The 17,910-nt window shown below is 44.6% G+C and overlaps 1 protein-coding gene across 3 annotated transcripts in view; it reads left to right on the forward strand.

Moving 5' to 3' along the window:
• Positions 1 to 17,910, forward strand: part of SUFU (SUFU negative regulator of hedgehog signaling) — a 133,116-nt gene that overhangs the window by 39,647 nt on the left and 75,559 nt on the right. For all 3 annotated transcript variants that reach the window (XM_010333128.3, XM_039465238.2, XM_010333129.3), the window contains exon 3: positions 8,185 to 8,321. In XM_010333128.3, the coding sequence (XP_010331430.2) occupies positions 8,185 to 8,321 (137 nt within the window). The remainder of the gene's footprint in view (positions 1 to 8,184; positions 8,322 to 17,910) is intronic.

A 17,910-nucleotide genomic window follows, 5' to 3' on the forward strand; every position in this document is an offset into this window, starting at 1 on the left:
TCCTGCCTCAGCCTCCCAAGTAACTGGGATTACAGACATGCATCACCATGCCCTGCTAATTTTTTTGGTTTTGTTTTTTTGAGACAGAATTTCACTCTTGTTGCCCAGGCTGGAGTACAATGGCATGATCTCGGCTAATTGCAACCTCCACCTTCCGGGTTCAAGTGATTCTCCTGCCTCAGCCTCCTGAGTAACTGGGATTAAAGTCATGTGCCACCACGCCCAGCTAACTTTTTATTTTTAGTAGAGACAGGGTTTCTCCGTGTTGGTCAGGCTGGGCTCGAACTCCTGACCTCAGGTGATCTGCCTACCTCGGCTTTTTTTTTTTTTTAAAAAAAGCTGGAGTCTCACTCTGTTCCCTAGGCTGGAGTGCAGTGATGCAATCTTGGCTCACTGCAACCTCTGCCCCCTGGATTCAAGTGATTTTCCTGCCTCAGCCTCCTGAGTAGCTGGGATTACAGGTGCATACCACCACACCTGGCTAATTTTTGTATTTTTAGTAGAGACAGGGTTTCACCGTGTTGATCAGGCTTGTCTTGAACTCTGACCTTGTGATCAACCTACCTCCACCTCCCAAAGTGCTGGGATTACAGCATGAGCCACCACACCCGACCTGTATTTTTTTTTTTTTTTCCTCAGTACAAGTGGGGTTTCGTCATGTTGGCCAGGCTGGTCAAACTCCTGACCTCAGGTAATCCACCTGCCTCAGCCTCTTAAAGTGCTGGTATTACAGATGTGAGCCGCCGTGCTCGGCTCCTGTCTGTAGTATCCTTTGCTCTTTTTTTTTTTGACTGAGTTTTACTCTGTCTCTCAGGCTGGAGTGCAGTGGCATAATCACAGCTCACTGCACCTTTTACTTCCTGAACTCAAGTGATCCTCCTGCCTTAGTCTCCTGAGAGCTGGGACTATAGACATGTGCCACCATGCCCAGCTAATTTTTGTGTTTTCCGTGGAGACAAGGATTTGCCATGTTGCCCAGGCTGGTGTCGAATTCCTGGGCGCAGGCAATCTGCCTGCTTTGGCCTCCCTAAAGTGCAAAGATTATAGGCATGAGCCACTGTGCCTGGCCGCCTCTTTTGCTTTTTTCACCTAACCATGTTTATACCAGTTTGTAGAGTTCTTCATTCTTTCGTATAGCAGCATACTATAAGAATGTAATGGCTCTTTGAGCCATTCTCCTATGAATGGGCATTTAGGTGGTTTCCAGTAATTTGCAATTACAAATTCTTAGAAGTGGGATTGCTGGATCCAAAGGTATAAACCTATGTGTAGTTTTATTAGGTATTACGTAATTCTCCTCCATAAAAGTTGTACTAATTTATATCCCTACCAGCAACATATGAGAGTGCCTCTTTCCCCACAACCTCAGCAACAGAATATGATGTCATACTCACTAATTTTTGCCAGTCTGATAGGTGAGAATGGTATTTCATTGTTTTCATTTGCATTCTCTTATTATGTGTGAGGTCAAACATCTTGTCTTATGCTTAAGGGATATATATACCTATATCTATCTATATCTAGTTTGCAAATTTTTTCTATCAGGTTTTTTAGTTTTTTCCAAACTAAAAAAATAAATGAATAAAACATGTATTGAAATATAATTCACAAGTGTACGCCCATTTAAACTGTACACTTCGATGGTTTTTTGCATATTTATAGTTATGTAACCTTGACTACAATCTAATTTTAGAGCTTTTTTATTACCCGAAAAAGAAACTCCATCCATATTCATTAGCAATCACTCCCCATTTGTCCCCACTACCCCAGTCCTAGGCAACCATTAATCCACTTTCTCCATAGATTATCCATTCTGGACATTTGATATAAGTATAATTTATATCATATATTTCAAATTATACTATTTATCCTATAATGTAAATAAAATTATACAACATATAGTCTTTCGTGACTGGCTTTCTTCATTTCAAGTAAGTGATGTAATGCTTATAGTGTTCCAAGTTCTGTTTCTAAATGTTTAATCCCCATAACCACTCTATGGAATATTGTTATCCCCATTTTATAGAGGAGGAAACTGAGGCACAGAGATTAAATAGCTTGCCTCTGATCACACAGCAATAAGAGGGCTTAATTAGGTGAAAGCAGATGAATTAGGCACACGCTTATAATCCCAGCTGCTCAGGAGGCTGAGGTGAGAGGACCTCTTGAGCCCAGGAGGTCGTGGCCACGATGAGCCCTGATCATGCCACTGCACTCCAGCCTGGGCAGCAAAGCGAGATCCTAGCTCAGATAAGGAGATGAGCTTTGGAGTTACACAGACTTCAAGTTCTAGTTGTATCACTTGCTCTGTGATTTATGGACTATTACTAAACTCTATCAGTGTTTCTCATTTGTTTGTTAAATGAATATAACAAACAATGAGTCATCCTAGAGTTATAGAGAGTTAAATGATATGACATAGGAAAGACATAGTCCAAGGCCTCAAATATAAGTGTCTAGTTAATTGTAGTAGATATTAACAGGTAGAGCCAGATAAAGACCTGGCTCAACTGGTGTGTTTAGCCTTGCCTCCCTTAGCATTTAGGTGTACCTGAGATGACAGCTTTTTAAAAATAAATCATATACCATGAAATTCACCCTTTTAGAGGGTGTAATTCAGTGTTTTTTTAAGTATATTTACAAGGTTATGCCACCATTACATTATCTAATTCCAGAACATTTCCATCTCCCAGGCTGGGTACAGTGGCTCACGCCTATAATCCCAGCTCTTTGAGGCCGAGGCGAGTGGATCACTTGAGGTCAGGAGTTTGATACCAACCTGGCCAACGTGGTAAAACCCCATTTCTAGTAAAAATTAATACAAAAATTAACCGAGTATGGTGGCACATGCCTGTAGTCTTGACTACTTATGAGGCTGAGGCAGGACAATCACTTGAACCCAGGAGGCAGAGGTTGCAGTGAGGCAAGATTGTGCCAGTGTGCTCCAGCCCCGGCAACAGAGTGAGACTCTGTCCCAAAAAAAAAAAAAAAATTTCCATCATCATCTGAAAAAGAAATTCTGTACGCATCAGCTTTCCCCATTCCGTCCTTACCTCAGTTTCTGGCGACCGGCAACATATTTGCTTTTTCTATGGATTTGTCTATTATGGACATTTCATAAAAATAGAATCATACAATAGGTGGTTTTTTGTATCTGGCTTCTTAGCATGATGTTTTCAAGGTCATCCATGTTATAGCGTACCCATATTTCATTCCTTTTTATCACCAAGGAATATTAATACCATTGTACAGATATACTGCATTTTATCCATTCCTCAATTAATGGACATTAGATTGTTTCTATTTTTTAGCCACTATGAATAATGCTACTATGAACATTGGTATATACATTTTTATGTGAACAGGTTTTCTTTTTTCTTTTTTTTTCTTCTTTTTTTTCAGACAGAGCCTTACTCTGTTGCGCAGGGTAGAGTGGCACCATCCAAGGCTCACTGCTGCCTCGACATCCCTGGGCTCAGGTGATTTTCCCGCTGCCTCCGCACCCCCTCCCAAGTACCTGAGACTGCAGGTGTGAGCCACCACACCTGGCTAATTTTTGTATCTTTTTTTAATAGATTCAGGGTTTGGCCATGTTGCCTAGGCTGGTCTCAAACTCCTCAGCTCAAGTCCACCTCACCACCCCTCAAAGTGCTGGGTTTACAGTCACCACGCCCAGCCACGTTTTCAGTTCTCTTGGGCATATACCTAGGAATGGAACTGCTGGGTCATATGGTGACTCTGTTTAACTTTTTTAGGAACTGCCAAACTGTTTTTCCAGAGTAGCTCCATCATTTTATATTCTTCCCCAATGATGTGTGAATATTCCTGTTTCTCCAGATCCTCTCTCATACTTACTATCTGTCTCTTAGTTATGCTAGAGGGTGTGGAGCAGCGGTAGCTTACTGTGGTTTTGGTTTGCGTTTCGTTATAATAATAAATAATGGGCTGGGTGCAGTGGCTTACACCTGTAATCCCAGCACTTTGGGAGGTAGAGGCGGGCAGATCACCTGAGGTCAGAAGTTTGAGACCAGCTTGGGCAACATAATGAAACCCTTTCTCTTACTAAAAATACAAAAATTAGCTGGGTGTGGTGGTGGACAGCCGTAATCCCAGCTACTCAGGAGGCTGAGGCAGGAGAATTGCTTGAACCCAGAAGGCAGAGGCTGCAGCGAGCCGAGTGACAGAGTGAGCCTCCATCTCATAGATAAATAAATAATGGTGTTGAGCATGAGATGCTGACTTTTTGGGTCACCTCTTTCTGTACCCCAGCTGTGTTTCCTGTAGAAAGTCTCTCCTCAGTTTCTCTTCATTTCCTGCCTAGACTCAGTGGTCATTTTGGGCTCTTGGATGCTGATTGATGCCTTCTTAGTGAGGTACTTTGGGGAGCCCTCTGGGTGAGTTCCGATGGTCAGACTGCTGTATGTCTAGGATTCAAGGTGTGTGTTTTTGTCTGCAGGTTTGATGTTACTCGTGAGGCTGCCACAGCCATCAGGCAGAGTTGCCAAACTGCTGGTACAAAGCCAGCCTTCCCCCAGGTACCCTGTGAACAGGATCCAGGGTTCTTGATCCAAAAACAGTCTTGAGAGTCTATCTCATTCATCCTTTTGGAATAAGACAGTTAGGACCCCTTACCTCACTCTACCAGACTGGGAAGAATCTTTCATTTATTATTTTTTAAAATTTCTGTAGGAATAAATTCCACTGGCCCCATTTACTACCAGCCAGTATTTTAGTAGACTTCTGTGTTAGAAAAATGCTTTGCTCTGACCCAGATCCCACCGCCTGCAGCACATGCCAGTTTCCTCTCATGCTTTGCTTTCTTGGAAGATGTGAGAGACAGCTGTTCCCTAGGAGGGGCTTCATTCTCTGTTCAGACAAAACCACTTTGGCTAGAGAAGCCCTCACGTGAGGAAGTCCAGAGCAAGCCAAGCCCCTCCAGGAGACTTTAAAGATGGAATGACCTTGTCACTTGGCGATTGCTTGGGCAGCCTGCTTTGAAAGAGAACTTCTGACAGGCTTCAGGTCGTGTGTTTATCCTGAGGCTGGGCCATTCCAAATTCATGTTTCAGAGTTTAGAGGTTGCGTCCAGCCAGGCTGTGGGTGGTAATCAAATGCAGGTGGAGACCATCTGGCCAGGCCTGTTCCTCCCACCCAGCCAAGTGAGGGCTGGCCTGCCCACCACAGAGGTGGCCCAGAAAGCACCCCGTGTGGAGGCAGATGGTGGACATGTGCATGTGCACAGCTCTAGGTGCGTGTGCACACAGCCCCTCCTTAGTGAGGTGGTGCTGTGTAGATGCATCTGATCCAGTGATTTTTCTCTCTCTGATTTGAGGGTTCTCCTCATTGTACAGCTGAAGAGGAATAATTTTCTTTTATCCTGTTTCTCAAGTTTTTGTGGTTAGAAATCATGTATTTTTCTTGGCCCAAGATGAAAGAAAGCCTTGGAGTAATGGTTTAATACATTTAACAAAGCTGCCTCTAATTGGTGGCTGCTTAAAATCTTCCCTTTGCCATAATGACCCATCTTCCTTTGCAGAGTTTTAACTCTAGTCAATCTTGGCATTACCCCAGGTTTTCACACCCCTCCCAAATCTGTAGCTCCAGAGAGGTAGCTCTTCCAACTTAGAGTTTGGTAGCTGTTCCCTTAGCCTCCCTGCACTGAATTGACCCCAAACAGGGTAATTCAGCAAGGAAATAAAGTAGCTTACATTGTGTTGTCCAAGCATCTTCTGCTGGCCTGGTCTCCAAAATTCCACGTTTGTGCCCTGAAAATGGATTCTGTTTCCCCTATTGCTACATATACCTGGAGAAAATGCAAACTGTGGATACTTCCTTTAAATATAATTGGGCTAGGTGCTGTGGCTCATGCCTGTGTTCCTAGCACTTTGGGAGATCCAGGCATGAACCTGGGAGTTCAAGACTAGCCTAGACAATGTGTTGAGATCCTGTCTGTACAAAATTTTTAAAAATTAGCTGGGCGTGGTGATGCACACCTGTGGTTCCAGCTACTCAGGTGGCTGAGGTGGGAGGACTGCTTGAGCCCGGGAGGTCGAGGCTACAGTGAGCCATGTTCACACCACTGTATATATAGAGCAAGATGCTGTCTCAAAAGTAAATAAATAGGCTGGGCATGGTGGCTCATATCTGTAATCCCAATACTTTGAGAGGCCAAGTCCAGAGGATTGCTGGAGCCCAGGAATTTGAAGCCAGTCTGGGCAACATAGGGAGACCTTACCTCTACTAAAAAAAAAAAAAAAAAAAAAAAAAAATTGGGAGGCTGAGGCAAGAGGATCGCTTGAGCCCAGGAGTTCACAGCTGCAGTGAGCTGAAGATCACACCACTACACTCCAGCCTGAGTAACAGAGTGAGACCCTGTCTCAAGAAAATAGATGGATGATAGATAGATAGATAGCTATAGATACATACATATATACATACATACATGCATAGGGCTTGATCATGATAACTTCTGATGATTCCTTTTTAATCCATTAGAGAACTTAGCTTCTCAGAGGTGATCTTTCCCTGCAAAGTGCAAGAGGATCTGGGTTCACCCAGGCACAGAAAACTAGGCTTCTGAGACTTGGGAATCTTTTTCTATCCCATCTCCTGGCCTTGCCTCTCAGGGGTGATGATGATGATGAAGGAAAGATGCCATGTGGAATTCCAGGGTTGGGCATTGACTGCATTGTCGGCCCTTGCGAATTCTCACCTATGATCGCCTGTTCCAGGGGCTTGGTTGGCTGTTATCTTAGTTTATGGTTTGTATTTGTATGCTGATGAGTTTACATGTGTATAATCATTGTGGCTCATGTTTGTACAAGTTATAATTACTGAAAATTATATCATGAATGTATTTTAATTTTAACCTTCCCATGCTGGCAAGCATCGTGTAGCTCTCCCTGGATGCTTCCCTTACCTGAGGTGTGGCACCGTGCCACCCAGGCCCTGCTCTCTGATCCACATCATTGCTCTCTCTGATGAAATCCCTTTCAGGGACTTCCCTGAGACTTGGGGCTCCTGAGTGTTTCCTGCAAACAAGGAGGCAGGGACTCCTGCCTTCTCTCATTGTCTCTTTAATGAGTTGTAGCCACAGAAGCAGTCATCCTTATCATTCTGGGTCACTGAGGGATGGGAAGGGAGGGCAACCCATGCTTTTCTAGGGTTCCAGCAATTGAAGAGTGCATGTGGAGTGCCAAGTTTCAGGAAGAGCATCTGGTAATTGAGGAGTGTGTGTTGGGTGCTGAGTTTCAGGAAGAATATGGTCCCACCCAGTATTTGGAATCTGCCTTGGGACCTGTCCACAAATGCTGAGTTTGGAGGCCAGCCAGTGCCCCCCAAGGTTGTACCCTTATCACAGTGGAGGTGGGAGTAGAGAAAGCGTCTCATTCTCACAGAGTCTATTAGTCCGTTCTCACACTGCTAGAAAGACATACCTGAGATTGGGTAATTTATAAAGAAAAGAGGTTTAATTGACTCACAGTTCCACATGGCTGGGGAGGCCTCAGGAAACTTACAGTCATGATGGAAGAGGAAGAGGGCGGCAGGCAAAAGAGAGTGGGCAAGAGCAGGGAAAACTGCCTTATAAACCTATCAGATCTTGTGAGAACTCACTCATTATACAAGAACAGCATGGGGGAAATTGCCCCCACGATCCAGTCATCTCCCACCTGGTTCCTCCCTTGGCGCATGGGAACTATGGGGATTACGATTTGAGATGAGATTTGGGTGGGAACGCAGAGCCAAACCATATCACAGAGCATATAGCCTTGTGGCTCATAGGACATGTTTCCTTAGCAAACAAAGTAGATGCCTATTAACAGCTTGAAGGAATATGGAGCATGAACAAGGGAGATTTTCAGCAGTGTTGCCTCAATCATCCAGAAAGGAATGTTCCAGAGCCACAAAATTTGGAACTCTTAATTTAGAGTGCCAGCAGTAGAACGTGGCCAGGCCAAGGTCACATCCATATACCCAGAGCTGGCAGGAGGACAAGACAATAGTTCTTGTTCCTTATGGGCTTTTGATGTTCCCTCCCAACAAGGCTTACATCCTGGGATACTCCTCTGAATAGAGGGTTTGGATACCGAGGTCATCATAAAAAGGGGGAGAAATTTAGATTTTCAAGACAGTGTTTTTCTTTAGGTATCAGAGCTTAAAACATTTGCTTTTTATGTCTTTCAGGTTTACAGGAACAGATGGACCTAGTGGTTTTGGCTTTGAGTTGACCTTTCGTCTGAAGAGAGAAACTGGGGAGTCTGCCCCACCAACGTGGCCCGCAGAGTTAATGCAGGGCTTGGCGCGATATGTGTTCCAGTCAGGTAGGAGCCCAGGGCTGTCTGCTGTGCTGGTCCTTTTGCTATGAGCTTGGTTGACTTTGAGTACTAGCAGGTATATTTTCACGTCTGTGGAGTGGCCTTTTCTGGGAGTGGGCCCAATTCTGCCATGAGGGTGGCTTGTTTTCCCTAGTGTTTCATGGGTGGAAAGCCAATTGGGCTATGGCAGAGATGGGTACTCCCCTGTGCCCTCCAGCAGCAAGTTCTGTGTTACGTTCTGCCACCCTGCACCCTTGTGCTTCCTGGAGGATTTCTTTCATATCATCTGATAAGATATATTTCTGTGTGGCTAATTGCTCAGAAGCGTTTCCCATCTGACCTCAGATTTTATTTCTTTGGTTTTGTAAGTAGACTTAAAATGAAGGCCAAGATACTTTTCCCCAACTCTTTTGCTCTTGGACTATCATGGATAAAGTGCAGAGCAAGCCTGTGTCTCTCAAAGGATGGTCCTTCTACCACCTGCCTCAACTACCTGGAGAGCTTGTTGCAAACACATATTCCTAGGCCCCCATTGCAGATGTCTGACTCAGAATCTTTGGGAGTGGTGTTCCTTGGTGCTTCTGGTAGAGACTAAATTTAGAGAGCCATAGATCTGGTAGCTTCTCTAGTTACAGTGACTTCTTTTTTTAAACCTTGAGTAGGTCATACATTTGGGGTACAATAGACCTGTCTAGGTTGAACCCGTCTGCCCACATTTCACACCTGTGGGAGTCAGTTGTTGGCACATGGGTCAGATCCATAACTACCACCTACCATTGTGTACCCTGTGGGATGGTCCCCTCATGGAGGCTACAGTGGGTCTTCTCTAAGCAGGATTTCCTAAATCTGGCTGCCCATTGACCCCCAAGAGGAGCTTGTCAATATGCTGATTTCCAAACCTTCCTGCAAGGCTCTAGTTGAGGTAGCCAGAAGTGAAACTAGGGCAGGCCAGGCACAGTATCTCACACCTGTAATCCCAGCACTTTGGGAGGCCGAGGCAGGCAGATCAGCTGAGGACAGAGTTCAACACCAGCCTGGCCAACATGGTGAAACCCCGTTTCTACTGAAAATACAAAAATTAACCTGGAAAAAACAAAACAAAACAAAACAAAAACAGTCCGGGCATAGTGGCTCACGCCTGTGATCCAAGCACTTTGGAGGCCAAGGCGGGCGGATCACCTGAGGTCGGGAGTTCAAGATCAGCCCGACCAACATGGTGAAACCCCGTCTTTAAAAAAAAAAAATTACGGCCGGGCGCGGTGGCTCAAGCCTGTAATCCCAGCACTTTGGGAGGCCGAGGCAGGTGGATCACGAGGTCAAGAGATCGAGACCATCCTGGTCAATGTGGTGAAACCCCGTCTCTACTAAAAATACAAAAAATTAGCTGGGCATGGTGGTGCGTGCCTGTAGTCCCAGCTACTCAGGAGGCTGAGGCAGGAGAATTGCCTGAACCCAGGAGGCGGAGGTTGCGATGAGCCGAGATCGTGCCATTGCACTCCAGCCTGGGTAACAAGAGCGAAACTCTGTCTCAAAAAAAAAAAAAAAAAAAAAAAAAAAAAAAATTAGCCTGGGAGGCGGAGGTTGCTATGAACCAAGATTGCACTTCTGCACTCCAGCCTGGGTGAGTGAGACTCCATCTCAAAATTATATATATATATATATATATAAATAATATTTCACAATAGTTGTGAAACATAACAGTAATGGAACAAATTATTATTATGTACCTTCTTATGTGTTGCAATATAAGGTATGTAATATCAGCTAAATAGCATTTTCCCAAAAATGTTTAACCTGAATCAAATTATAAACAGATAAATCCAGATTGTGAGGCACTTTACAAGACAAATGCTTATATTCTTGAAAAATGTCAATGCTATAATCCCAGCACTTTGAGAGGCTGAACCAGGAGGCTCTCATGAGTTCAGGAGTTTGAGACCAGCCTGAGCAATGAAGCAGGACCCCATAAATTAAAGATTAGCCAGGCAAGATGGCATGCCTATAGCCCAGCTACTTGGGAGGCTGAGGTAGGAAGACCACTTGTTCCTAGGAGGTTGAGGCTGCAGTGAGCCATGATCACACCACCACATTCCAAGCTGGGCAACACAGTGAGACCCTACCTTAAAAAAAAGAAAAGAAAAGAAAAAAAGAAATACACACACACACACACACACACACACACACACACACTCCAATGCCATGAAAGACATGAAAAGACAAGGGGCAGGGGCTATTCTACATTTAAGGAAACAGCAGTTTAAATGCACTATTTGATCCTTGATTAGATCCTGAATTGGGGAAAAAAGAAAAGGTCATTTTTTAAGAACAATTGAAAAAATATGAGCTTTAAGGTCTTTTTAAAGGACAATTGGAAAAATATGAGCTTTTAAGGACAACTGGAAAAATACTGTGTATTACTTAATAGTACTGTACTACTGTGCAATTCCCTGGATGTGATTATGGTATTATGGTTATACAGGATAATGTCCCTGTTGCTAGGAGATAAAGGCTAAAGTATTAATGGATAAAATGACCTGATGTCTTTAACTTAATTGTCAAATGATTCAATTGATTTAGTTGTCAAAAAATAAAATATCTGTGTGTGAAGAGAAGATAAAGCAAATGTGGTGAAATGTAGCAACTTGTGAAGCTAGGTGAATGGCATTTAGGTATTCATTGCATCGTTCTTTTAACTTTTCTATAGGATTGGAAATTTTCTTTTTTTTTTTTTTTTTTTTTTTTTTTTTTTTGAGATGGAGTTTTGCTCTTGTTACCCAGGCTGGAGTGCAATGGCACGATCTCGGCTCACCGCAACCTCCGCCTCCTGGGTTCAAGCAATTCTCCTGCCTCAGCCTCCCGAGTAGCTGGGACTACAGGCGTGCGCCACCATGCCCAGCTAATTTTTGTATTTTTAGTAGAGACGGGGTTTCACCATGTTGACCAGGATGGTCTCGATCTCTTGACCTCGTGATCCACCCGCCTCGGCCTCCCAAAGTGCTGGGATTACAGGCATGAGCCACCGCGCCCAGCCTAGGATTGGAAATTTTCAAAATAAAATAAAAGTTGTGGCTGTTTGTTGAGTATACGTTGACTAGTATGTGCTCTGCAGGCCCTTTCTGTACCTGATGGCCCTGCTTATGGTGGTTATAATGTGCCTGCTATAGTTTGTGTCTGCAGATCACTTTAGGCACATCAGAACAAGAAAGGGTGACTACACTCTTAAAAGTGTAATACTTGACTTTCTGTTTTCCAGATTTTCTGTAACATGATTATACTATTTGAATAACAGGTAAGGTAAGCTTTTTTTTTTTTTTTTTTTTGGAGACAAAGTTTTGCTTTTGTTACCCAGGCTGGAGTGCAATGGCGCGATCTCGGCTCACCACAACCTCCGCCTCCTGGGTTCAGGCAATTCTCCTGCCTCAGCCTCCTGAGTAGCTGGGATTACAGGCACGCGCCACCATGCCCAGCTAATGTTTTGTATTTTTAGTAGAGATGGGGTTTCACCATGTTGACCAGGATGGTCTCGATCTCTTGACCTCGTGATCCACCTGTCTCGGCCTCCCAAAGTGCTGGGATTACAGGCTTGAGCCACCGCGCCCGGCCAGGTGAGCTTTTTAAGATGTCACGAGGGCCGGGCTGCAGGCCTCACCTTGTGGCAGTGCGCCAGAGCAGAGCACGAGTCTGAGGTGGAGGGAGTCATGGCAGGACAAGCGTTTAGAAAGTTTCTTCCACTCAGCCGGGCGCGGTGGCTCAAGCCTGTAATCCCAGCACTTTGGGAGGCTGAGGCGGGTGGATCACAAGGTCGAGAGATCGAGACCATCCTGGTCAACATGGTGAAACCCCGTCTCTACTAAAGATACAAAAAAATTAGCTGGGCATGGTGGCACGTGCCTGTAATCCCAGCTACTCAGGAGGCTGAGGCAGGAGAATTGCCTGAGCCCAGGAGGCGGAGGTTGCGGTGAGCCGAGATCGCGCCATTGCACTCCAGCCTGGGTAACAAGAGCGAAACTCCGTCTCAAAAAAAAAAAAAAAAAAAAAAGAAAGTTTCTTCCACTCTTTGTGTATTGGTTGAAAGAAGTGCTGCTGAAACTATAACCAAAGGAGGCATTATGCTGCCAGTAAAATCTCAAGGAAAAGTATTGCGAAAACAGTAGTCGCTGTTGGATCAGGTTCTAAAGGAAAGGGTGGAGAGGTTCGACCAGTTAGCATGAAAATGGAAATAAAGTTCTTCCAGGATATGGAGGCACCAAAGTAGTTCTAGATGACAAGGATTATTTCCTATTTAGTGATGGTAACATTCTTGGAAAGTACGTAGACTGAGATAAATCACTCTTGAAATGGCATCACCATGAAGCTGCCCATTCCACTGAAGTTCTAAAATCTTTCATCATATAAATAATTTCCATATCTCTCTTTTAATAATAAACTAATGATAACTATTGACAAAAAAAAAGACAGGTAAAACAAATCTACTTTAAATTTTTTTTTAGAATATGGCAGGAAATAATAATGAATTATTTAAATAATGGGAAAATTATAAAGAAAAGTAAATGGTAACTGATTTAAGATAGGAGACCATGGCTATGAGCCTAAATGATGATGAGAATAAGACTAACATTTGGACTTGTGCTCTGCATGCCAGTTCAAGTGACCATGGACTATGTGGACAAGCTTATGAATTAGGCACTGTGATATGCCAGCTTTTCAGTTGCAGAAAGCAAGACAACACAGACAGGTTGAGCTGCATATTCAAGATCGCACCTCTAGTGGGTATAAAGGCAAATTTGAACCCAAACAGTGTAGCTCTGAATGGCAGCTCTTGACCAGACACAATGGCTTATGCCTGCAATCCAGCACTTTAGAAGGCCAAGGTGGGAGGTTGGCGTAAGCCTAGGAGTTCAAGACTAGCCTAGGCAACATAAGGAGACTCTGTCTCTACAAAAATAAAACCTAGCCATTGTGGTGATGCGTGCTTGTGGTCCCAGCTACTCAGGAGGCTGAGGTGGGAGGATTGTGCATAAGCCTGGAAGGTACAGGCAGCAGTGAGTACTAATGGCACCATTGCACTCCAGCCTGGATGACAGAGTGAAACCCTGTCTCAAAAGAAAAAGAAAACCAAAAAAAGGCCGGGCCTGGTGGCTCATGCCCATAATTCTAGCACTTTGGGAAACTGAGGTGGGCAGATCACGAGGTCAGGAGTTCGAGATCAGCCTGACCAACATGGTGAAACCTTGTCTCTACTAAAAATATAAAAATTAGCTGGGTGTGGTGGTGGGTGCCTGTAATCCCTGCTACTCAGGAGGCTGAGGCAGAAGAATCACTTGAAACCGGAAGGCAGAGGTTGCAGTGAGCCGAGATTATGCCACTGCACTCCAGCCTGGTCAACAAGAGTAAAACTCCATCAAAAGGGAAAAAAAAAAGGCAACAGTCCAGGTGTGATAGCTCATGCTTGTAATCCCAGCACTTTGGGAGGCCAGGGCAGCTGGATCACCTGAGGTCAGGAGTTTCAGACCAGCCTGGCCAACATGGTGAAACCCCGTCTCTACTAAACATATAAAAATTAGCTGGGTGTGGTAGTGGTGGGTACCTGTAATGCCAGCTACTCAGGAGGCTGAGGCAGGAGAATCACTTGAACCCAGGAGGCAGAGGTTGCAGTGAGCTGAGATCACGCCATTACACACCAGCCTGGGCAGCAAGAGCAAAACTTTGTCCAAAATGAAACAAAAAAACGTACATATAGCTGTATAGCTTGATGAGTTTCCACAAACTATCTACATCCATGTAACTAGCACCTAAACTGTGAAACAAACCAGTTCTCCAGAAACATCTCTATGTCTCCTTTTATATGTCTCCAATACTCTTACCCTCTCCCGACTTCCAACAATACCACTCTTTTTTTTCTTTTGTTTGATTTCACTGCATAGTTAGGTCCTTAGCACTGCGTGCCTGAACTCATTGCTAATAGCCTAAGTAGGCCCCCATTTCCACTCCTCTCGCCTGAACTGTTCTCCATCTGCCTGTGACTGCCAGATCAAGGCAGCAGCATGGTGTGGCGGTTTAAGAGCATGGCCTCCTGACCCAGACAGCCTGCATTCATATTGGCTCAGTCAGTTACTGCCTCCTTGAGCAACACGTATGTCCATTTGCTCAGCTATGAAGCAGTGATAATAGTTACCACATGAAGTTATTGAGAGGATGAAGTGAGTTAATACCTGTAAAACACTTAGAACATGCCTAGTATGCAGTAAGTACTATATAAGTTTTACAGTGACTCATACCTGTAATCCCAGCACTTTGGGAGGCCTAGACAGGCAGATCACTTGAGGTTAGGAGTTCAAGATCAGCCTGGCCAACATGGTGAAACCCCATTATCATTATCATTATTCAGTCTTTTAAAACTTTATATGAATCAAGAAGGTGGGTACCTTGGTCTTTTTTTTTTTCAATGACAGTAATGACCCTATTTAACAGCAAAACTATTAGGAAATGTCTTGCTTGTCCCTAAATCAGATGTGTGGCCTCAGCTGACATGATGACATTTGGAGGCATTATCTTTTTTTTTTTTTTTGAGATAGAGTTTCACTCTTGTTACCCAGGCTGGAGTGCAATGGCGCGATCTCGGCTCACCGCAACCTCCGCCTCCTGGGTTCAGGCAATTCTCCTGCCTCAGCCTCCTGAGTAGCTGGGATTACAGGCACGTGCCACCATGCCCAGCTAATTTTTTGTATTTTTAGTGGAGACGGGGTTTCACCATGTTGACCAGGATGGTCTCGATCTGTTGACGTCGTGATCCACCCGCCTCGGCCTCCCAAAGTGCTGGGATTACAGGCTTGAGCCACCGCGCCCGGCCTGGAGGCATTATCTTACACAGAAAATCGGTGATATTGATACAAATAAAATTGCCTTATTTTGTACATTGTATTATATAGCCAAAAACATTAAGTTCAGATGTGGCTCCTTGTTTTTTTGTAGTTAATTTACACAGTTGCCTGTGAAGTCTTATGCAAATCAAACCCTATTCTAAGTCCATTAGAGCTCATTCAGTTTAGTGGGACCTTGTAGTAAATCTCTTAATATGGTGAAGAATCTTTTTTTTTTTTTGAGACGGAGTCTTGCTCTCTTGCCAGCCTGGAGTGCAGTGGTCCAATCTCGTTTCACTGCAACCTACACCTCCTGGATTCAAATGATTCTCCTGCCTCAGCCTCCTGAGTAGCTGGGGCAATAGGCGCATGCCACCATACCCAGCTAATTTTTGTATTTTTAGTAGTGACAGGGTTTCACCATGTTGGCCAGGATGGTCTCAATCTCTTGACCTATGATCTGCCCACCTCGGCCTCCCAAAGTGCTGGGATTACAGGTGTAAGCCACCATACCTGGCCAAGAATCTTTTTATAGTATGAGTAATTGCCCTTTATTGTAAATATTTTATAAGATTGGGTGTAGGCCTATCAGGTTTTCTCAGAGCAGAGCCTCAGCTGCTGCTGCAGAGCACCTCCTTTGTGACTTGTAGGCATTACTCTACCCCGTGTGGTTACATGCTACAAGAGTTACACGTATACATACTGTACAGAACATGTGTCATTTATGTTTGATATGTACACAGATATACCTGCCTATATAGCATATAGCATAATTCTGTTTGATGGTCTTGCCTCACTTGTGCTGTCTACCTTAAACTTAGTGAGTTTATGGGGAGCATCCACCCATGCATTTGCATGTGAGAACTTGCTGAGCAGTATAATTAAGTAAGTGGACTGTTTAAACCTGCTTTTCCAGATCTAAGTAACATCCACAGTCCTACAACCCAGCCTTGGAAATAGCATCAAGGCAGTGGGAGGCGAATGAAAGGGGAATGATGAGGCTCTGGTTCGTGCAGGGTAGGGGTGGAGAGGCCCACACCCAGCCATGGAGCTGTATGAGGCAGCCTTGGAGGCCTGCTCTGAAGCATGACTCAGATGACTTCTATAACAGCCCTGACCTGCTGGTGGACAGCTACCCTCTGGTAGGTTTGCGCAGAGGTGGAAGCTAAGCTGGAGAGATAAGGAAGTTGAAATGAGAGAGATCTGAGAATGAGGAGAACCCAGAGGGAGTGAAGGCTTCTAGACGTGGCTAGATGTGGTTAGATTAGGGTGATTTTTAGTTAAGATTCTTCTAGTTATAAGAAAATAGATGGGGCACAGTGACTCATAACTGTAATCCCAGCACTTTGAGAGGCCTAGACAGGCAGATCACTTGAGGTTAGAAGTTCAAGATCAGCCTGGCCAACATGGTGAAACCCCATCTCTACTAAAAATACAAAAAATTAGCTGGGCATGGTGGTGCATGCCTGTAATCCCAGCTACTTGGGAGGCTAAGGCATGAGAATGGAGAATTACTTGAACCCGGGAGGCAGAGGTTACACCACTGCACTTCAACATGGGCATCAGAGTGAGACTCCATCTCAAAATAAAATAAAAAAAAAAATTAGCTGGGTGTGGTAGTATGCACTTGTGATCCCAGCTACTTGGGAGGCTGAGTCAGGAAGATCATTTGAGCCCAGGAGGTCAAGGCTGCAGCTAGCTGTGATCATGCCACTACAGTCAGTCTGGCTGATAGATCAAGACCCTGTCTCTTAAACAAAAAAGGGAAAAAAATGTCAGAAACCCAACTCAAACTACCTTAAACAATAACAGGGCCAGGCATGGTGGCTCACACCTGTAATCCCAATACTTCGGAAGCTGAGGCAGTGAGGCAGACACATTGCTTGAGCCCAGGAGTTTGAGACCAGCCTGGGCAACATGGTGAATCCCCACAGAGGTAGAGTAAAAATACTGAAAAATTAGCCAAGCAGGGCCGGGTGCAGTGGCGTGTGCTGTTTTATGCTGCGTCTTCTTTTTCTCTGTGTTCCCTTTTTCATTTGTTTTGGCCTCAGTAATTTGGGAGGGCAAGGCGGGTGGATCACGAGGTCAGGAGATCGAGACCATCCTGGCCAACATGGTGAGACCCTGTCTTTAAAAAAAAAAAAAAAATTAGCCAAGCATGGTGACATGCATCTGTAGTCCCAGCTATTTGGGAGGCTGAGGTAAGAGGATCACTTGAGCCAGGGAGGTCAAGGCTGCAGTGAGCCACGATCACACAACTGCACTCCACTTTGGACAACAAAGCCAGACCCTGTCTTAAATAAAAAACAAACAAACAAACAAAAAACAGGCTTTATTGCCTCAGGTGACTGGGACAACAAGGTTTCAGGTGTGGCTTGATCTATATGTTCAGTGGGGTCCTCTGGGCTATGACGATAGCTGTGACTCTGTATGTTGATCTTGTTCCGTAGACTCTCCCCACGTGCCACCATTGGGGAGATGAGCACCATCATTCCTAGTTTCAGTTTATCTCAGTTTGTAGTCCCAGCAGGCACAGAGCTTTTAACTTTGGTGGTTTTTTGTTTGTTTGTTTACTGATTTTTTTTTTTTTTTTTTTTTTTTTTTTTTGAGGTGGAGTCTTGCTCTCTCGCTCAGGCTGGAATGCAGTGGTGCAGTCTCGGCTCACTGCACCTTCAACTCCCAAGCAGTTCTCCTGCCTCAGCCTCTGGAGTAGCTGGGACCACAAGTGTGCACAA

This window comes from Saimiri boliviensis, chromosome 12, assembly GCF_048565385.1.
Source record: "Saimiri boliviensis isolate mSaiBol1 chromosome 12, mSaiBol1.pri, whole genome shotgun sequence".
Classification (NCBI taxonomy): domain Eukaryota; kingdom Metazoa; phylum Chordata; class Mammalia; order Primates; family Cebidae; genus Saimiri; species Saimiri boliviensis.